This window comes from Rhinatrema bivittatum, chromosome 10 (assembly GCF_901001135.1).
Source record: "Rhinatrema bivittatum chromosome 10, aRhiBiv1.1, whole genome shotgun sequence".
In the NCBI taxonomy this organism is placed as follows: domain Eukaryota; kingdom Metazoa; phylum Chordata; class Amphibia; order Gymnophiona; family Rhinatrematidae; genus Rhinatrema; species Rhinatrema bivittatum.
Genome location: NC_042624.1, coordinates 26,978,686 through 27,001,050, shown reverse-complemented (window position 1 = coordinate 27,001,050; position 22,365 = coordinate 26,978,686). Strand labels below are relative to the sequence as shown.

The 22,365-nt window shown below is 44.6% G+C and overlaps 1 protein-coding gene across 9 annotated transcripts in view; it reads right to left on the bottom strand.

Moving 5' to 3' along the window:
- The window catches only part of DNM3 (dynamin 3), a 694,116-nt gene that overhangs the window by 543,215 nt on the left and 128,536 nt on the right, over window positions 1-22,365 (bottom strand). For all 9 annotated transcript variants that reach the window (XM_029617605.1, XM_029617606.1, XM_029617601.1 and 6 more), the window contains 2 exons: window positions 19,432-19,499; window positions 6,766-6,904 (listed from right to left, as the gene is read on the bottom strand). In XM_029617605.1, the coding sequence (XP_029473465.1) occupies window positions 6,766-6,904; window positions 19,432-19,499 (207 nt within the window). The remainder of the gene's footprint in view (window positions 1-6,765; window positions 6,905-19,431; window positions 19,500-22,365) is intronic.

Here is a 22,365-nt window from a genome sequence, read left to right as displayed (position 1 = left end):
AAGCCTCCTATGCGGGACCGTATCAAAAGCTTCGCTGAAATCTAAGTAGATCACATTGAGCACTCTTCTCAATCCAATTCTTTAGTCACCTAATCAAAAAAAAATCAAATTTGTCTGACAGGACCTTCCTCAAAGACACCGCACAATGCTTGGACATTAGTCAAGGCCACAGAAGCCGGAGGATGCTATTTTCAAGTTCTGCTCCGAGAACACAGAAGTTAATCCCTAAAAGTGAAAGATGAGGAACTGCTAGTCAGAAGTGCCAGAAAGAAATCTGGAGATGAGAACGTGTTCCAACTCCTGTTTTCCTTCTCCCAACAGATAAACTACAGAGCCAACGCCAGAGCTGCTAAACAAATGTCACTTATAAGCAGTAAAGATTCAGAAGTGTCACATACCCAGCCGCAGACTTGACAGGGTGGCCAAGTACTACATACAATGACGAAATCTCTAAAGACCAACTCAAGCAGATGTGAGAAGTCGAGATATAATCACAGACTTCAAAGGCTAACGCACCAGTAAAATCAATCTATGCCGGGGCTGGTGTTGTGACTCAGTGGCAAGTTCTGCATGCTGCCATGCAGATGATCTAGATCCAATTCCCAGACCAGAAATCTGTGTCCCAGGATGACTGGGGGTTTAGGGATTCAGAAGAAACAGTATTCAAAGCCCTGGCAGGAGGAAAGAGAAGGGAAAATATTCCCAGTTGTTGCTCAACACCACCACCTAGTGACCAGAGACAGAGTCTATAATAGAACATTCTGGAGGGAGCTGCGATCTGGGATCCTTGGCCAAACCAAGGAAGGTGTGTGTGAGAATGTAAATATAGGGGGGAAAGCCCCAAGTAGTTGCAAAAAAAGTCTTACGACACCATAGCCCAACAAAGGTCAGTTGCAACTGAGTTGGAAGCCGAAAAGAAGGAGAAAACTTCCAGGCCAAAAAAGGTCTAAGCATCGCATCTTGAATAGCACTTGAAAAAAGGCTACACCTGCTGTGTGCCATGCAGTATTTGCAGGAGGATACATGGCAATCAGCACTACTCACACTCTGTATCAATTGCAAAAGCTCTTAGGGAATTATTTTGCTAATATCTTTAAAATGTTGTCCTACAAAGACCGGGAAGTGGCTGTTTGGTCAAGGCTCATGAAGGACATATTCAAAGCCATTTCCACTGGTAAAAAAAAACTACACACATAGTTTCTAATGGAAAAATTACCCACAGAGAAAGCCAACACGAATCTCTGCAGGTAATTTGTCCAGGGGCAATAATCTAAGCAAAACTACCCATGTAGTTTTGTTTTGATTATTATTGCAAAACCTGAAGTACTTGCAGAGTCTGCACCAACATGAGCAGCTTTGATTCTTGGCCCCCAATTATTACATTTCATATACATTAGATCCGAATGGACCACAACAGTGACACCCATCACATGAACCAATCAGATTCCCTTCTATATGATGCAATGTGTAATGCAGTATCACAAATGGCTGCCTCCAGAGATTCAAGGGAAGTGCAGGATAACAGACAAAATAATGGTACAAGGAAAGATAAGAATCATATTTTTAACACACAGGCAGATTATTTTTACTTACTGTGTATGCTTTGAAAGCCAACACAAAGCCAACACAAAGGAAAAAGATGGTTGCCTACTGAGAGCACCAACAAGATGTCTCTCCAGTTTTCCTGATTGACAAAGTTTCTTTTGTTTGTTATGTCCCCGTGAAACGGAAAGTCAAGTTGAGAGAGAGCATTGCAAGCTCTCCCTTGCTGGAGAACAACCAACCACGGATTGAGACTTTCTTTGTTGGAACGCCAGGAATAGAAACGGGTGTGCATGCCACTGCGGAGGTAGGCGAGGAGCGAAAGCCATCTCTTTAACCTCCGGAGCATTGAACACACCAATTCCACCCTCCCAGGGCTTCCTATTAACACCGGATGGCTCATCGACCCCCCCCCCCGACATGTAATTCGGGGGGGGGGGGGGGAATTTGAATATTGAGTGGGAGGCCCGGGAGGAGAGTGGGGTTTTTCTACTGATGTCGCTGAAGGTGCACGGCATCAGCAGAAAAACCCTCTAGAGGAGAGAAGAGAGGAAATATGATAGAAACAATCCAACACCTCAAAAGTTCTAAACCAGGCCCAAGAAGCAAACCTTTTTCAAAGGAAAGAGTGCTCCTGAACAAGAGTTCACTATATAATGCTTCCGGGGGTGTGGGAGTGGGCACAAAATAGATTCAAGAGTAAAATCAGAAACTATTTACTGAAAAAGTGATAGATATATGGAATAAAAACATAAGAAATTATCACTGGGTCAGACCGAGGATCCATCAAGCCCAGCATCCTATTTCCAACAGTGGCCAGGCAAGTACCCAGACATTAAGTAGATCCCATACTACTAATGCCAGTAATAGAACTGGCTATTCTCTAAATCACCTTGATTAATAGCAGTTTATCAACTTCTCCTCCAGGAACTTATCTAAACCTTTTTTAAACCCAACTAAGCTAACTAATTTCCCAAATAAACCCAGATAAGCTACCTAATTTCCCAAATGAACTCCCTCTTCTGATGGTAGATAAAAATGGTAACAGAATTCCAAAGAAAATGGGATAAGCAAAGAGAATCCTTAGTAGCAAAGAGGTGAGGAGAAAGCCAGAGATCAGGTGGGGTTTGTGATATTGCACTAGAAGTAAGGTTGGGCAAACTAGGTGGGCCTAAATGGACCCTATTAAGAACATAAGAAATTGCCATGCTGGGTCAGACCAAGGGTCCAAGCAGCTCAGCATTCTGTTTCCAACAGAGGCCAATCCAGACCACAAGAACCTGGCAATTACCCAAACACTAAGAACATCCCATGCTACTGATGCAATTAATAGCAGTGGCTATTCCCTAAGTAAACTTGATTAATAGCCGTAAATGGACTTCTCCTCCAAGAACTTATCCAAACCTTTTTTAAACAGCTACACTAACTGCACTAACCACATCCTCTGGCAACAAATTCCAGAGCTTAATTGTGCGTTGAGTGAAAAAGAATTCTCTCTGATTAGTCTTAAATCTGCCCCATGCTAACTTCATGGAGTGCCCCCTAGTCCTCCTATTATCCGAAAGAGTAAATAACCGATTCACATCTACCCGTTCTAGACCTCTCGATCTTAAAGACCTCTATCATATCCCCCCTCAGCCATCTCTTCTCCAAGCTCACCAGCCCTAACCTCTTCAGACTTTCCTCATAGGGGAGCTGTTCCATCCCCTTTATCATTTTGGTTGCCCTTCTCTGTACTTTCTCCATCACAACTATATATTTTTTGAGATGCGGCGACCAGAATTGTACACAGTATTCAAGGTGCGGTCTCACCATGGAGCGATATAGAGGCATTATGTCATTTTCCGTTTTATTAACCATTCCCTTCCTAATAATTTCTAACATTGTTTGCTTTTTTTTCTAAATTTACACTAAGTTTCTTGATACATTTTACAATGAAAAAAGAAATAAGAAAAATTTTGGATTACATCATCCATACTTCTTCATTAAGTAAACATTTACAAAACACAAACACAACATTTATGTAATTCCAAAATTTAAGTCCACTTTATAGGGAAGCCTTAAGAAAATATATCTAATGCAAAGTTCATACCAACATGAGCTATTAGGAGATATAAATTGCTTTTAACCAGTTTAACCTTATCTAATTATGAGGCTGTTACTATGCCCTCATCCACCTTTACAGCAAGAAATACTTCAAGGTGGGCAGGATCTAAAAATACAAATGTATTCTTTTGAAAAGTGATCAAGCACTTACAGGGGAATTTGAGAAAGAAAGTGGCCCCAAGGGCCAAAACTCTCTATCTCAAAAATAGAAACTGCTTCCGCCTTAACTGTGTGTTCCTAGAGACATCCGGAAACACTTGGACTCTCTGACCACAGAAGCTAAATTCTTTACGTTTAAAATATTTTTGAAGGACTAGAATTCTCTCCTGTTCTAAAGGCCACTATTAAAGTGGCTTTAGTTTGTATGTCATCAACAGAAGCCTCCAAAAAAGATGTTAAATTTGGACTGTTGATATAACATCCATTTCCCCCTCGGGCGCTAATACTGCTCTCTTCATATTGGATATATAAAACATTTTTGAAATAAGCAAATCATTTGAAATACACAATATTTCTTTTACATATTTTTTTTAAACAGCTCTTGTAGATGGAAAATTCAACACTCTTAGGTTTTTACTTATTATATTTTCCAGCCCCTCCAACTGCTTATAGATAATTAACGTGTCTTTTATAAAGGTAATCCCTGTTGTTTGAAGAGACATAATTTGTGAAGTAGATGATGCACCCACTGTTTCTAATTGTGTAATACGCTTGCTATTGTCTTCCAAAGTGTTCCTCGTCTCTCCGGCAAAATTTGTGGATTGGGCCATGGATCGAGATAACATTTTGTCCATTTTTGTAACAGCTCTCCAAACATCTACCAGAGTGATGTTATCAGGATCAGCCATCTCTGATTCAGATTCTAAAGATATACCACATAACACATTGCTCTCAACTGCTGGGAGGCAAGTCTCATCCTGTCCCGGTGGTGTATTTTCTCTGTCTTTTGGTGATAAATCCATCAAGCCGGGGTTAGCTATTTTAATGCTAACCCTGTTACTTCCAGAGGAAAGATTGGATGCCTGGTTTTGGGCAGGTCTAGCAGAGGTTCCCGACGAGAAAGAAATGTCTGGAATAACCTCTCTCGAGGTTTGACTCGCCCTCTGGATGAGGTGTTGATCCATCAGCCCTTTTACCTCCTTTTCAACAGGCATGGAAGCCACCATCCTCACTTTCCTCTTTTTCCCCATCAAATCAGACGAAGAAACCTTCAAGAAAAAAATTCTCTCCCAGGCTGCGCACCGCTGCACTGAGATTTAAATAGGTGCAGCAGGCGGCTCCTGATGATGTCAAGGGCTGGAAGTCAGGTCTTTTACTCCACAGAGTCTCAGTCTCTCTCGCCTGCACGCTTTCCGGCATGGCTTCTCCTCTGGTAAGGCTTCCCAGTTTGCTTTTTTGACCGCCGCAGCACACTGAGCCGAATATTTCAATGTGTTATCCACTATGATGTCTAGATCTTTTTCCTGGGTGGTAGCTCCTAATATGGAACCTAACATTGTGTAACTACAGCAAGGGTTATTTTCCCCTATATGCATCACCTTTGCACTTGTCCACATTAAATTTCATCTGCCATTTAGATGCCCAATCTTCCAGTCTCGCAAGGGCCTCCTGCAATTTATCACAATCCACTTGTGATACCCTGAATAATTTTGTATCATCTGAAAATTTGATAACCTCACTCGTCGTACCCCTTTTCCAGATAATTTATAAATATATTGGAATGCACCGGTCCAAGTACAGATCCCTGAGATTAAGAAAATGTACCATTTAATCCTACTCTGTCTTGGCTGTCATTTTCTACGAAAGTAGTAGGAACAGGGTTGGGACATCAAAGTATTACAACAACCCATTTTTCACACACTCAGAATCAGAGATAAGGACAAAACAAAGGGCAGAGAAAGGAAACATGACCTAGCAATACTGCAGGTCATGGAATCCAGGCAGCTACAATGCCTCAGAAACACCTACATAAGAAATTGCCATACTGGGTCAGACTGAGGGTCCATCAGGCCCAGCATCCTGTTTCCAACAATGGCCAAACCAGTTTACAAGTATCTGGCAAGTACCCAAACATTAAGTAGATCCCATGCTATTAATGCTAGTAATAAGTAGTGGCTATTCCTTAAGTCAACTTAATTAATAGCAGATAATGGACTTCTCCTCCAGGAACTTATCCAAACCTTTTTTAAACCCAGCTATGCTAAATGCCTTAACATTATCCTGTGGCAATGAATTTTAGAGCTTAATTGAGGGTTTTCTCCTGTTTGTTTTAAATGTGCTACTTCCTGATTTCATGGAGTGCCCCCAAGTCTTTGAATTATCTGAAAGAGAAAATTTACCCATTCTCTCATGGTTTTATAGACCCCTATTATATCCCCTCTCGGCCATCTCTTCTCCAAGCTGAATAGCCGTAACCTCTTTAGCCTTTCTATCCCCTTTATCATTTTCGTGACCCTTCTCTGTACCTTTTGCAGTGCAACTATATATTTTTTTGAGATGCGATGATCAGAATTGCACACAGTATTCAGGGTGTGATCTCACCATAGAGTGATAGAGTTATTTTGACTGTTTTATTCGCCATTCTTTTCCTAATAATCCCTAACATAGTTTGCTTTTTTGACCGCTGCAGTACATGAACCGATGATTTCAATGTGTTATCCATAGGATGCCTAGATCTTTTTCCTGGATACTAGATCAGTAACTGAGTACTGTTCAGCCAGGCCAGATGTTCAGGCAACAGCCTCACTCCTTTTGGTAGCTGGGTGTTCGATTAAGTATGAGATTTTGCATAATCATCTATCCAAGATGGTAAAGACCTATATCACAATTTATAGCCCACACATTCCAAAGTACCATACTTAATGAGGAAGCGAATAATTACTTGGGTAAGGAGAGATAGCCTATAAGCCTGTGGCTGGCCTATATCGTTGCAGTGCAAACCACAGTAACTGGGCAGATGGTAAGGGCCAATGGATCTTTTTCTGTCAGTATGTTACTATATGCAATAATTAGAAGAGCACAGATGTTCTTACCTGCTAAAACCACAGGAGCTCATGAGAAAGAGAAGCCAAACAGTTTAACATGCAACACTTTTAAGCCGAGTGATGAAGAATTTACCTTACTGGAACATTTCTTGACTGTATTGATTAACTCTTGGATCACGAGGTCTACACACTTCAGGGAAGGCTCCTTCAGTTTTACTATCTGTTTTTTAACGATCGCCTCAAAAGCCATGTCTGGAGTAAACAAACCCGTTCTATAAATAAAAAATCACCAATAACAGAATCAACACTCTGAATGCTCAAAAGCATCAAATACAAAGTTCAAAGCATTTGTAGTACAACTGATATTGCTTGTTAAACAGACATCATGAAGACAGTGGAGTGGATATAATTATTTACTTTCACAAATGCACCGGGTCCCTAATTTCCTGTTTGTAAAATTTCTTATACAACTAAAAACAATTACTTTCCTTAAATCATCCTTGTTTGTGATCATCCAGCCGCAGTAATGATTCTTGAATCAGAGACCTCAAGAGGCAACCCGACATAACGCTGTTTTGAGAAGGCTCTGCATTGGGGTAGATACTGAAGAGATGTCACTCATTAAGTGGCATCACAAACTTCCATTAATACATGCTTAGTGCTCTGCACTAAGATTGGTTCTAAAAACACAGCCCTGAGGAACTTGACTAAGAATTTACTACAACTTTGGTCTTGGCTGGAATTCCAGGAAAGCAGACCTTTATCCAAGGCCCTGCCCAGCTCTACACAGCCTCCTGTGGACAGATAGTCACCAAATATCCACAGGCACGTGCTAATTATATCACCTACTCCTGCTATAACGATCGAGGAGACAGTATGAAGGGCTCTGTTCTTCAACGGTTGACATCATTCCTGACCAACCAATCACAGTACATCTCATGGATCAATAAAGTATCCATACCTAGGGATCCAGGTGCCCCAAGGTTCAGTGCTTTTCCCAATCCTACAACATCTACATCTGCCCAATCTGTGACCTCATCTAATCTTTCAACATCAAACCTCACTTATTTGCTGAGGACAACCAGTTTTGCATCAAAAACAGGAAATGATCAAACTGCAACCATCGCTAATCTCAATAACTGTCTCAGCAGTGGCAACTATGGCTTAAACACAAACTATAGCGAAACCCATCGAAGTCCAAACTCCTCTGGTTAAGCCAGCAAAGGTGTTCTCTATTAAAGTTGCCCTCCTTTTGCAGAAACCTTGTACAATCTAAAGATTCTCTACATAGTCTAGGGGTATAACTATCAATGTTTTGCAATGGAAACCCACATCTCAGTGATGGTAAAGACCTCCTTTATGAACTTCACCAGACTAGACACCTGCATAGCAACTTCGAGAAATGCAACCTACTGTCATACAGTCTTTGATCACCAACCGCATCAACTAATGCAACTCTGTTGCACGGCACGGCACAATATAATCTCAAATACCTCTACAACCTTTACAGGGCATAGCACCAAGACTTTTGATAGGAGGTCAAATTCATTGACCATGTTACACCAATTTTGCATGAGTTACATTGGCTCCCAGTTGAAAGCAAAATAAAATTTAACACTTTGCTTTGTTTTCAAATGCATGAACCAAGTGGCTCCTGAATCTTTCCCAGTTTCTACTCTCCATCACCCCCATAAGGAAACTTTGATCCTCCCAACAAACCTTTCCATCCTCCCCTCAACTGGTTTCATTTAAACTTGCATCACGAGACTTTGTGCATTCATCGGCTGTTTTATGTTTTAGGGGCAGAAGCTACCTAAAATGCTTTGCCAGAAAGCAGAGATGCTTACCTGTAACAGGTGTTCTCCCAGGACAGCAGGATGTAGTCCTCACATATGGGTCACGTCATCAGGCGGAGCCCTATTATGGAATACTTTTGTCAAAGTTTCTAGAAACTTTGACTGGCACACTGATTGCACTGAGCATGCCCAGCATGCCATGATCCCTGTGTCCACAGGGGTCTCCCATCAGTCTCGTTTGTAGCAAAAAGCGCGAGCGAAAAAATAAAATAAAACGTAAGCAAACCCAACTCCGCGGGGTGGCGGCTGGGTTTTGTGAGGACCACATCCTGCTGTCCTAGGAGAACACCTGTTACAGGTAAGCAACTCTGCTTTCTCCCAGGACAAGCAGGATGGTAGTCCTCACATATGGGTGATTAGCAAGCTACAGGCTGACTCGCATTACAACAGGCCAATAGCAGACAACTTGTCCAGCAGGCACAATAATTGGGGTGCTATTGGCAATGATGAGGCAGCCTGAAATCACAGCAGGTGGTTGTGGAAGGAGTTGGGGATTATATGGGAACAAAGTTTTCAAGACAGGATGGCCAAAGGCAGAGTCTTGATGGACTTCCTTATCTAAGCAGTAGAGGGCTGCAAATGTGCGAAGAGAGCTCCATGTTGCAGAGTAGGAAATGTCGGCAACTGGTATTGAACAATAGTGTGCTACCGATGTTGCCATGGCCCTAACAGAATGTGCCTGGACTCACCCCTGGAGAGGAAGGCCTGCTTCCTTATAGCCGAATTCGATACAGTCTGCTAGCCAGTTGGAGAGAGTTTGTTTGCCCACTGGAACTCGCAGCTTGTCTTTGTCAAAGAAGAAAAGAGTTGGGTGTATTTCCTATGGAGTGCAGTGTGGTCTAGATAGAATGCAAGTGCATGCTTACAGTCCAATGTGTGCAAAATCCCCTCGCCCTGGTGAGAGAGAGGCCTTGGGAAAAAGTGGACAGATTATAGACTGAGTAAGGTGAGAGGCTGTGTCCACCTTAAGAAGAAATTTAGGGTGAGTACGGAGGACCACTGTCACGGAGGAACCTAGTGTCAGGTGAATAAGCAATAAGGGCTTGTAAGTCACTCACCCTTTTAGCAGAAGTGATGGCTACAAGGAAAAGATTTTTCCATGTTAGAATTTTAAAATTATAGGAAATGAAAGGCTCGAACGGGGAATGTATGAGCCTTGTAAGCACTATATTTAGGCCCCATTCCGTAACCGGTGATCTTAGAGGAGGCTTAAGTTGTAGAAAACTCATGATAAGCAGACTCATAAGGGGTTGAGCCGTTAACCGGGCATCCCCTACACTCCCTGGTGGTACGCTGAGTTGGAACCGAGGTGTACCCGTGCGGAGGATGTCTGGGGACCAGAATCCGAAAAAGTATCCTAGATAGCCTAATGGGGCAGAAAATAGGGGCCAATACCTTTTTGTGCACACCATTTGGTAAAACTTGCCCATTTCGAATGGTAAGATTTACGTGTGGAGGTTATCATGAAGCTACAGGTACCTGAGAATATCAGTGAGTCTGTGTTATGAGAGTGACCTGTGGGCAGGCGATGAAAACCTATCCTGCTGTAGCATCACGAGAGTTTTGGCTATAAGCGGTATCGGAAGAGACGCATATAGGAGGCTTTTGTTGCAGGGGCGAGCAAAGGCGCCCATGGCTAACGCATTTTGATGCCTGTGTAGGGAGCAGAATCTGTCCACTTTGTGGGTCAATTCGGACGCAAGAGGGTTGGTTGACCTCAGCACTAGAAGATTTTGCTCGCTACACATGGATTGAGAGACCACTTGTGAGGATGGAGACGATTGAGATGGTCTGCTAGTACGTTCGGTATGCCTATTAGATAAGTGGCCCGGAGATGCATGGAGTGTGCAAGGGCCCAGAACTGCACGGCTTCCTGGCAGAGCAGATAAGAGCCTGTGCGTCCCTGTTTGTCGAATACCACATTGCCACTATACTGTCCGTCTATATTTATTTATTTATTTATTTATTAACTTTTATTTACCGACATTCGTGAAACACATCATGCCGGTTTACAAAAAACTCAAAGGAGGAAAGTTACAATATAACAATAACACAGTAAAACTGATAAATAGGTAAAACAATAGCGTAGTAGAGCAATAGTAGAGGGGAGGGGAGTGGGAAAGGGAGGATACCGGGGAGTGGGAGAGGGGAGGCTAAGGGAAGGGCAAAGGCTGGACAGAAAGGAGTGAAAGAACACAAATAGCTGCAACTATATACAGTTGATGATAAGTACAGTCATAATCAAAATTGTAGAGCTAAGGAGGTAATGAGAGACATTTACTTAAAGTATTCACTTAAATATGAAATAAGAAGGGGGTTAGGATGATTTAAGGGCGGTATAGAAGGGAAAAGGGTTAATGGGTTAGCAAAAGGGTATTGGAGGGGCAGGGTGAGTAGGGCGGGAAAGGGGTACAGAGATTTAAATATACAAGGATCTCTTTACCTACGTAGGGATACGGAGGGGTTGAGGGAAGGTAATCACTGGGAATCACCAGGGAATGCGTTTTTAGAAGGTATAAAGGGAGTAGCGGGGAGGGGGAATGCTAAGGGTGGAGGGTCGGCCAGGTGACAAGGAAAAGGGGGGAGAGGCTGGGGGGAGGAGACGAGGGAAAGGTCGGGCGGAGGGTAGGGTGAAACGTGGGAGGCCGAGTAGGGAGGAGCTGAGAAGGGGGCAGGGGGGTACAAGGTTGAGCAGGGGGAGCTGAGGGGGGAGAGGTTAGGTTTGGTTTGTGTCGGGATAGGCCTGTCTGAAGAGCCATGTCTTGACTCCTTTCTTGAAATTGTGAAAAGATGTCTCTTGGCGTAGGAGGGTGGGGAGGGAGTTCCAGAGGGTGGGACCAGCAACGGAGAAAGCTCTTCCTCTGGTGTGGGTTGAGTGCGCTACTTTGAGGGTTGGGATGTGAAGGGTGTCTGTAAGGGTTGTTCTTGTGGGGCGGTCGGAGGAGCGGTAGCGAGGCATTTCATCGAGCCAGGTGTGATTGTGTTTATGTAGGGAGTTGTGAAGGATGGTGAGTGTTTTGTATTGAGAGCGGTAGGATATTGGCAACCAATGTAGGTCCTTTAGTATGGGGGTAATGTGGTCCCTTTTGCGTGTGCCGGTTATGATTCTAGCCATGGAGTTTTGTAGAATCTGAAGGGGTCTGACGGTGGATGCAGGAAGTCCTAGTAGCAGGGAGTTACAGTAGTCTAGTTTCGTGAGCATGGTGGTCTGTACGACTGTACGGAAATCGCGGGTGTGGAGGAGGGGTTTGAGTTTTTTTAAGATGTTGAGCTTATAGAAACCCCCCTTTAGGAGAGATTTGATGTGGGGTTTAAAGCTCAGGTGTTGATCTATGAAGACGCCCAGGTCTCTTACAAACTGGGTCTGAGAGAGGGCTGTAGTAGAAGTGTGGGGGGTGTCCTGTTGCAAGGGGATCGTGAAACGTTCAGGCTGATTAGAGATGACGAGTACTTCTGTTTTGGAAGTATTTAGAGCTAGATGGAGCTTGGATAGTAGGGCACTTATAGTGGTGAGGCAGGATTCCCAGCGTTGCAAAGGTTCGTTTATGGACCCTTGAAACGGGATGAGGATCTGCACGTCATCCGCATAAAGGAAGAATTTTAGGCCTAGGTCGGAGAGGAGGTGGCATAGAGGTAGGAGGTAAATATTAAAGAGGGTGGAGGATAGGGATGAGCCTTGGGGTACACCTTGCGTGATAGGTATGCGTGAGGATTCGTGCTTGTCGAGTTTTACTATGTATTCTCTGTGTGTGAGGTAGGAAGAGAGCCATGAAAGGGCTGTACCGGCGATACCTATTTCTGCTAGGCGGGTCATAAGTATTTGATGGTTGACTGTGTCATAGGCAGCTGAAATGTCTAGTAGGGCGAGTAGGTACGAGTTTCCATGGTCCATACCTTTGAGTATGGTGTCTGTCATGGCTAGTAGTAAGGTTTCGGTATTACGGGCTTTACGGAAACCGAACTGACGAGTGTGGAGGATATTGTGGTCTTCTAAAACATCCGTCAATTGTTTGTTAACAACCCTTTCTAGGACTTTGGATAAGAAAGGGAGATTGGAGATCGGGCGGTAGTTGGCAGGATCGGTGGGGTCGAGGGTGGGTTTCTTTAGGAGGGGCTTAACTATGGCCAGCTTGAGTGGGTCTGGGACACTGCCTGCGGTGATAGAGCAGTTGATGAGGTCCTTAATAGGTTTGGTGATGGCGGGTGCAATGGAGAGGAGTGTTTTTGAGGGGATGGTGTCAGAGGAGTGTGTGGCGGGTTTCATCTTCTTTAGGATAGTTTCTACTTCTATGTTGGTGGTGATATCAAAGGCTCTAAGAATGACCTTATTGTCATTGGGAATGGGGGCGAAGGGGGTGGTGTTGGCAGGGAAGCGAAGTAGAATATTGTCGATTTTGTTTTTGAAAAAGATGGCTAGTTCTTCGCATCTATTTTTGGAGATGGTTTCATTGAGGGTAGGTGTATTAGGATTGGTGAGTTCTGTAATGTAAGTGAATAAGGTATTTGCATTGAATTGGTAGTCATGGATCTTTGCTGCGTGGAAATCACGCTTGGTTTGGGTGATCGCATGACGGTATGCGTGCAATGAGTTGTAGTAGGTAGCTTTTAGAGTGGCGGATGGTTGTTTGCGCCAGGCGCGTTCTTTAGCTCTTAGGTCTTGTTTCATGGTTTTTAACTTGGTAGAAAACCATGGTTTCCTTTTCTCACAGTGTGCAAGGGGTACTTCTTTGTGGATCGTGGGGCAAAGGTCGTTGGCTATGGTCGTTGTAAGGTTGTTCCAGGAGTGAAGTGCGGTGTCTGGATTGGTGAGGTCGATGTTGTTGGTTATTTTGTCGAAAGCTAGGGTAAGCTCTTCTGTACTACAGTGTTTACGGAAGGAGATGGTTTTGTGGAGTTTTTGTGTGGAAGGAGTGGGGGATTTGGTTTCGAGGGTGGCATTAATAAGAAAGTGGTCGGACCACGGTACCGGGGTGACTACAGGAGGGGTGGCAATGGTTATTTTTGAGTTCACAAAGATTAGGTCAAGTGTGTGGCCTGCTTTGTGTGTGGGTTCGGTGATGATTTGATTGAGACCCAGGGCTTTGTGTGAGAGGCAGTGTTTGAAGGCATAAAGGCATAAAGTGTTTGAAGGCATAAAGGGCATCACACATGGCTCGAAGCTCCAGGAAGTTGATTTGAGACTATCCATGGAGCGGAGTCGATGCATTTTGGGTTTGGAGGGTGTTGATACGAGCTCTTCAACCTAAATTGGATGTGACCGTGGCCAAGATCATCTGAGGATTTGGTTACTGGTTTGGTAATATGAATCAGGGACAAAAGCAGTTGAACAGCTTAGAGCAGGGGTCGGGAACCCATGGCTCGCGAGCCAGATATGGCTCTTTTGAGGGCTGCATCTGGCTCGCAGACAAGTGTCGCCATACTTCGCGGTTCCCCGCTGACCCAGCTGCTCCCCGGTCCTCCGCCGCCCGGGCTTAAAATGCTGTCAGCCCGGGCGGAACGCGGCAGGACAGCTGGAGTCAGTGGCACCGGCGTGCTCTCTTCTCCTCCCCCCCCCCCCCCCGCGGCCCGGAAGAGGAAGTGGAGAGCATCGGGTGCCTGCGCGGGAAGAAGAGACCACACTAGCGTGGTCTCTTCTTCCGCGCAGGCACCCGATGCTCACCACTTCCTCTTCCGGGCCGCGGGGGGGAGGAGAAGAGAGCACGCCGACTGGAGTCATCCGGGTGCCTGCGCGGGAGTCATCGGGTGTCAGCCGGGTGCCAGCGCTGGAGTCATCGGGGGCCTGCGCGGGTCTTCCCGCGCAGGCACCCGATGCTCTCCACTTCCTCTTCCGGGCCGCGGGAAGAAGAGAGCACCGGCGTGCTCTCTTCTTCCCGCGGCCCGGAAGAGGAAGTGGAGAGCATCGGGTGCCTGCGCGGGAAGACCCGCGCAGGCACGCTAGTGTCCGACGGGAAGAAGACTGCAGCGCGGCTCGGAGGAAAATGAAAATCTTCAACCGCGGCCGATGGGACTCCGCCTTCGCCTCCGCGAGGGCTGAAAATGAAGGAGGTTAGCGTTGGGAGGTGGCTGCTGCTGCCGCGAGTTCCGGGGGGGGGGGGGGGGGGGGGAGGGGGAGAGAGAGTGAATGAGCGAGCAAGCATGTGTGTTTGAGATCCTGTGTGTGTGAGTGAGAGATTGCATGTATGTGAATGATTGAGAGCCTGTATATGTGAAAGAGAGTATGTCTGTGATTGAGATCCTGCCTGTGAGAGAGAGAGAGCATGAATGTAAGTTTACCATTGGGAACCTGCATGTGTAAGTTTGTAATTGAAAACCTGTTTGTTTGAAAGAGTATGTGTGTATGATTGAGATCCTTTGTGTGTGAGAGAGATCATGTGTATGTATGATTAAGAGCCTGTGTGTATAAGTAAGAGAGAGATCATGTGTGTCTGTGTCTGATTGACAGCTGGTTTAGGTGATGGAGCATGTGAGTATGTGATTGAGAGCCTGTGTTTAAATGAGAGAGAGAGACCATGTGTGTCTGTGTGATTGAGAGCTGATTTAGGTGAGGGAGTATGTGATTGAGAGCCTGTGTGTAAATGAGAGAAAGAGAGGACATGTTTGTAAGCATGTGAATGAGAGTCTGTGTGTGAGAGAAAAAGACAGCATGTATTTATGTGATTGAAAGCCTGTGTGTGTGTAAGCGTGAAAAGATAGACAGCATGTGTGTAAATGTGTAATTAAGAGCCTATATAAGTGAGAGAGAAAAAACATTTGTATATGTGAGTGACTGAGAGCATGTGTGTATAGGTGTGTCATTGAGAGCCAGTGTGAGAGAGAGCGCTGGTATGTGACTGAGAGAGGAGAAAGTTCCAAGCAAACCACCCCACCTCCTGCTAATTCAGAACAATCTCAGGACACCTGGATATCAAACGTTCCCAGGTATGCAGAGCAAAAAAATTTTTGTATCCTTATTATTTTTCATTACTGGATCTTTGTGTCTGCTATTTTGAAATATTTTGTTGGTATCTGGAAATATTTTATATGAGTTTTTAATTATTGGATATTCCACTCATCAGCTGTTTCGAAATATGTTCTTTTTGTTAGTACAGTTTTACTGCTGATGATTTTATATTTCTTGATTTGTTTTATAAGGATGTGTGATGTTTCTTTTTTCCTTTGTTACACTGCATACAGAGACTCTGGCTTGTTGCAGTTTCCAATTCAGTTTTTGTCTGCATGCTTCTTGTTATGCGTTTTGGTCTCTTTATTCTATGTTAGGTGAGGGACAGCACGTGATTCAGGTGAGGTTTTCTGCTGGCGTGTAGTTTCTGTGTAGGACTCTATAGCAGCCTGACTTGGTCCGTTTTCCTAATAGGAGATGTATTGGTGTCTTAAGGCCTGGTGTAATATTTTCAGAGACTTATTGTACTTTAAAAGTGTGATCTTACATAAAATGCACACATTTACTTGTATTTAGTTTTAAACATATTGTATGGCTCTCATGGAATTACATTTTAAAATATGTGGCGTTTATGGCTCTCTCAGCCAAAAAGGTTCCTGACCCCTGGCTTAGAGCCACTGAAATTTGAAATTCCACTGAGTTTTTCTCATGGCTAGTCTGGCCATAGGAGTGACGTGGATAGTGGAAATCATGTGGCCCAGCAATGAAAGAATTGATGGGCTGAGGCTATGTCGCATACATGCAGAGATGTGGACAATTTGATAGGATGTCTGCGCGGTTGTTGGGCAGGAAGACCATTGCGACTGTAGTGCCCAGATCTGCTCTCTATGGGATTTATGGTAGTTGATCAGAAATCCCAGCCAAATGTAATAGATTTGTAGTGAGTCTTAGAGAATTTAGAGCTCCTTGCTTGCATTGACTTCTTATTAGGCAGTCGTCCAGGTAAGTAAAGGCATGAATGCTGTTCTTTGTAGATGAGCGGCAGTCACTGCTAGGCATTTGGTGAAATATACAAGTTGTCGAAGCTAGTTCGAACGGCAGAACTTGGTATTGAAAATGTTGTTGACTCACTATGAAGCGTACAGAAAGTTCAGAGAATAGAGGCAATCCACTTGCTGTAGTAAGGGAAGATTGGTGCCGAGAGACACCATTCTGAACTTTTTTCTGAAAAAATTTGGTCCAGGATGGGCGGAGGTCGCCTGTTTTCTGTTGAAAATAGGAAATAGCGGGATTAAAATCCTCTGCCTGTTGCACCCAGGGAACAGTATCCTGAGCCCTGGTCCTCAGTGGGATGGCCACTCTGTTGTCTGGCAAGGTTGAAAAATCCAGGAGTCTGCACGATTGGTGGAGCTGGTGTGATCTGGATATCAGTAGGTCTCACGCGGGAGCGGGAACAGTGAAAGGTCCTTCTAGCATCCCTCTCTGCTGTGCAAGAAACTTAGAAAGCTGTCACAGGGTCTCGTGGTGGTCTTGCAATTGAGGTACTGTCTTGCTGGTCCTTGTGCATGGCAGATCAGCTAGTTTATCCTGGACTTCAGGCCATAAATCAGAGGATGGAAGCCAAGTTACTATCTAGTACAGAGTCCTGTTGCTGGCAACGGGAGGACGTTTCAAAGCAAACCCATGTTGCTCGAATCTCATGTTAATGGCAGAGAGATTCCCTTGGTGTTGTGTCAAACATAGCTGGTAAATAGCAATATGTGACACCAATATGGTTCTTGGAAGATGTTACGACCTAGAACCTCCCGAAAACTTCTGGTTCATTTTAGTGACCAGGTCTCGATGGGATCAGTGCCAAAGCGGGATTAGAGTGCCCATCGCCCTTCGAGGATCCCGGAATAGGTTGGAGCCTCAGAAGGACGAGTGGGCATTGATGACTTAGGCTGTCGTTGGTAGGTGCCACGAAGAGGCGATGCCACAACGGCACAAATATCAATGGTTCCAGTGTTAGTAGATTCCGGAAGGCATCGAGGACAGCCTAAGGGACGAAGACATCCAGCTCCTCCCTGGAAGCTGGTATGGGAAGCGCAGCTACAGGGGGAGACAGGTTAGGCGTTACTGGCACTTCCACATAATCTATGGTGGCTCAGTACCCAGTACTGGTGTCTGTGGGGAACGCCTTGGTGCCTCGGGTGCAGAGGAGCATGGAGACTCTTGTACCCTGGCCCGCTTTGCAACTGGATCAATGGACACTGAAGCCGGTGCGGTATCAGTGCCGGCACCGAACGTGGAACGTCTGTGCCGGCAACGATATTTCCCTCGGTGCTCGGCCCATTCATTCTCCAGCACAGAGGAAACCGCAACCAATGTCCAGAACGGCATCGGTGATGGACAGTTACCGTGGCAGTAATGATGTTTCCCTCAGTGCTCAGCCCGGTCATTCTCCAGCACAGAGGAAAATGCCCTTGCTGTGCCGGATGGCATTGGTGACAGACTGTCAGCGTGCCTCTATTGCTCCTGGCATTGTTTGTCGCCCAAGGATTACATGGGGCTCTGGTTTAGAACCCGAAGTATGGAGCGTTTTCTTTAGTCGAGGGCATCGTTGGAGGCATCGACGGCAGCCCTGGCAGCAACGGGAACCGTGGATATCCCAATCCCTCTAGCCCCAATGGACCCGGTGAAAGATTGCAGCAAGGACACTCGCGGGCATCGTGGGGCAGACAAAGAGTAATAGACATAGGGAGAAAAGAGAGCTGCAATTCGGTTGGTAACCTGGGGGAACCGATAGTGAGGTGACAGGAACCGACCGAAAAACAGGGCATAGTACTCACCACGCGTCTATGAAATACACACGAAGGGAGACCCATCGTGTGTATGCGACATACTTGTGAAGTAAAACTTCAAGTGTTTCCATGAGGAAAAGTTGTGAGAAAAATCTCACAGAGCTCCTAAACGTGAGGCAAACTGCAACGCGGAAAAAAAGAGACTGAAGGGAGACTCCTGTGGACACAGGGATCATGGCATGCTGGGCATGCTCAGTGCACTCAGTGTGCCAGTCAAAGTTTCTAGAAACTTTGACAAAAAGTGTTACGTAATAGGGCTCCGCCTGATGACGTCACCCATATATGAGGACTACCATCCTGCTTGCCCTGGGAGAAAACTTGCTACCTCATCTTTCAGAAAAAATTCAAATTCCACAACAGACTCATCCTAGTCCACCGGAAGCCTTCCAGACTGTGAATCCCACGTCTGGGCTACCACTATCCAGCTGATTCTTGTATCTATCACATTGCTGATGTTTAACTTTATACACACAAAATTTATACCCAATGCACCCACTTCCTTATTCCTACCTAATGTACTCACTTCTTATATACATCACACCTATATATATCAATTACTTATGTACTCAATGTCCTGTTACTTCATCTAATCTGCCTTGAGCCTACCTTTAGTAAAAGGCAGAATATCAAATGCTTATTAATCAATTAATAAATCTAATTACGTAGTGTTAACTATATATCCTTGTTCATTTTCTCCTTTTGCAATTTGAATAGTTTATGCTTACTACTTAATTTGTTAACTTTGTGGCTGATTAGTAAACCGCAAAAGGAGTTGCCAAATAACTGAATACAGAAAAATACTGGAGTTTGTCGTTGTCAAGCCTGTGGTTTTGTAGGTTTGCAATCTCCCTAGAAATCACCATGGGAAAGCTCGTGGGGCAGCATACTTGTCCAGAGGCAACTGGAAACCCAGTCAGTAGGCAGGTTGCCAGTGTAGGGGTACAAGTGCAGATTAGAGGCAGGGCCTGAGTGGTGTTGGCAGGACCGTCCAAGTGACCAAGCAGCTCGAATGGAACTGCTTGATCCAAGAACCCCGAGTGTGTATTAGGGAAGGGCTAGGATATTACATGACAAATGTTTGCATACCACTTTAAAGTGAATGCAAGAAAACTCTAGTTTGAGGACTGAAAATCTATGTACTTTTCCTACAAAGCTGTGGCCATTTACTCCAGGCCACATTTGCTGCAATGAAATTAAGTTACACATAAAGCCTACCTTACCTGATCCCGTGTATGTTTTTGATTGCATAGCTTATTTCTCTCCGCAGGTCCTTATCATCAAACTCCATCTGGAAAGAGAATAAAAAGGCAGAGAAGCATTTTTTTTAATTTATATTTTATTGAGATTTTTAAACAAGTATATGTCAAAGAGAATTATGCATCAACTAATAAACATGAACTTGTGTGATACATTGCAGTAACACTCTCTCATTTACGTGTTTATAAATATTGTATAAATTGAGCCTTTCCCTTCCCCCCCCCTCCTTGGAAGGTATCCACACCCTCGTTTGCCCTATATTAGACAATTAAAAACCACCAGGAAACAGTATAATAAAACAGTATTCACTATTTGATTGTCATAGCATTCACTGAAAAGCTAATCTAATGGAGTGCATTGTCATCAATTGTCCAGGTTTGAAAACAATATGACATCATGTGATACAATCAATGCCAATTGTGCTCTCGCCATAGCAGTAGTCATTTGATTAATCACTCGTCCCTTGTTACAAGTTGCCATCTGCCAAGCTAAGCAGATCAAGAAGCAATTCTTACATGTGAAGAGATCTCTCGCACCCCCCTTCTATAGTGTGGTCTTCTGGCCTTATGATGATTGGAGCCATTTCCAGGTCTGGTGTATGACCCAAGAGTATTGTGTCTGACTGCGGTTAGACAGACCAACCGCTGGTGGCTGCGAGACTGAGCCACCACTTCTGGCAACGTCAGCAGAGTTTTTGATTTCCATTTTCTGGCTATCAGCATGCGAGCTATTATCCACACTTGTCTACAAAACCTTTGCTGATCCCCGTTTAATTTTGCCATTGAGCCACCCAGTAGAATAATTCTAGCCTCCAACTTCAGTTGTACTTCTAAAGTATCATTTACCCATTTTAAGAGCTCTGCCAAAATTGCTGTACCCCCTGGACAAGTCCACCATACATGTGTATAGGAACCCAAAGATCTGCAGCCTCTCCAGCACATCGGAGATACTTGGGGGTATATGCTGTGCCACCTATATATCATTTTATAGCAATTTTCCTGTAGCCTCGCCGATACAGAGCATTTACCCACCATTATGAATATATATTCCCACACTTTCAGTGACATCAACTCTCCCCGATCTTTTTCCCACTTCACGACGCGGGGTGGTAGTAATTCATCGGCGTGGTCAAGTAAGCTATAGATTTTTTAGGTCACTCTACCTAATCGATCTGCCCCCTGGCAGAGGTTCTCAAATAGAGATTTATTGCCCCTCATTCTTTGTGCTCGGTTTTGTGTGTCTATGAAATGCTTGATCTGTGCATAGGCTAGGTAACTTGTTATCCAGCTTATATTTGCTGCTTAAATGGTCAAAAAAGTACAGTGTTCCCCTCTGGTGGAGGTGACCCAAGTTAGCAGAGAAGCATTTTAAGCATGATTATGTCCAGAGATAATTTAACCAGGCATGAAACCCTGTACAAATCAGAAAAGTGAAATACTATCTAATTTGGCAAAGATCCAGTCAAAGTATATCTGCTTTCTTGAGAAGCCTTCCTGTACCTTTATCCAGAATCTCACATGAAATAAGACTAAAAATCTTATTTAAAGAACTAAAATAAACCAAGCTTTTCAATTCTGTATGTATTCAATTAAGATTTTCTTCCTTGCAGGCAAAAAATGATAGAGCCACAAGAGAAATAAAACCTAGCTAGGATGAAGATGAACTTGAAGCTTAGGAAGCTCATTTGGACAACATTGCACAATTGATGTCTTTGTATCTCGAGTAATGAGAATAAACTTAAGCTCTGCTACAATACAGAACCACAGCACATTTTGGTTTCTGTGTGCAAAGCATTTTGAACAATCAGAGCCAAAGTATGCAAAGTAAGTTGGTTTTTACGTGCATTGAGAAGAAGCCATCTAGGACCATGCTCTTTATCATTTTGGTTGCCCTTCTCTGCACTCTCTCTGGTACAACTATAACTTTTTTTTGAGATGCGGCAACCAGAATTGCACACAGTATTCAAGGTGCAGTCTAACTATGGAGTACTACCAAGGCATTATGACATTGTGTTTTGTTCACCATACCCTTCCTAATAAGTCCAAGCATTCTATTTGCTTTCTTAACTGCCGCAGCACACTGAGCCGATGATTTCAATGTATTGTCCATTATGATGCTTAGATCTTTTTCCTGGGTGGTAACTCCAAACATGACACCTGTCGGGCCGATACAGTAAAGTCCACAGGAGAGTGGACGAACGCCAGCTCTCCCGGCGCAAGCACCAGCCCTTCGCCGGTGCGCGCGATTCTCTATTTAAATTAGGTGACGCGGTAGATCCTGGTAAAAGGAGGCACTAGGGACACTAGCACGTCCCTAGCACCTCCTTTTTGACAGGAGCGGTGGCTGTCAGCGGGTTTGACAGCCAACGCTCAATTTTGCCGGAGTCGGTTCTCAAGCCCACTGACAGCCACGGGCTCGGAAACCGGACGCCAGCAAAATTGAGCGTCCGGTTTTCGGCCCGACAGCTGCGGGCCGAATTCAAATTTATTTATTTAGTTTTACTTTTTGGGACCTCTGACTTAATATCGCTATGATATTAAGTCGGAGGGTGCACAGAAAAGCAGTTTTTACTGCTTTTCTGTGCACTTTCCCGGTGCTGGAAGAAATTAGTGCCGACCTTTGGGTCGGCGCTAATTTCTGAAAGTAAAATGTGCGGCTTGGCTACACATTTTGCTTTCTGTATCCCGCGCGCATACCTAATAGGGCCATCAACATGCATTTGCATGTTGAGGGCTCCATTAGGTGCCACGGGTTGGACGTGCGTTTTCCTCCCCTTACTGAATAAGGGGTAAGGGAAAACGCGCGTCCAAGAGCAGGCTAACAGTGCGCTCCATCGGAGCGCACTGTACTGTATCGGCCTGTGTGTAACCATAGCAAGGGTTATTTTTCCCTATATG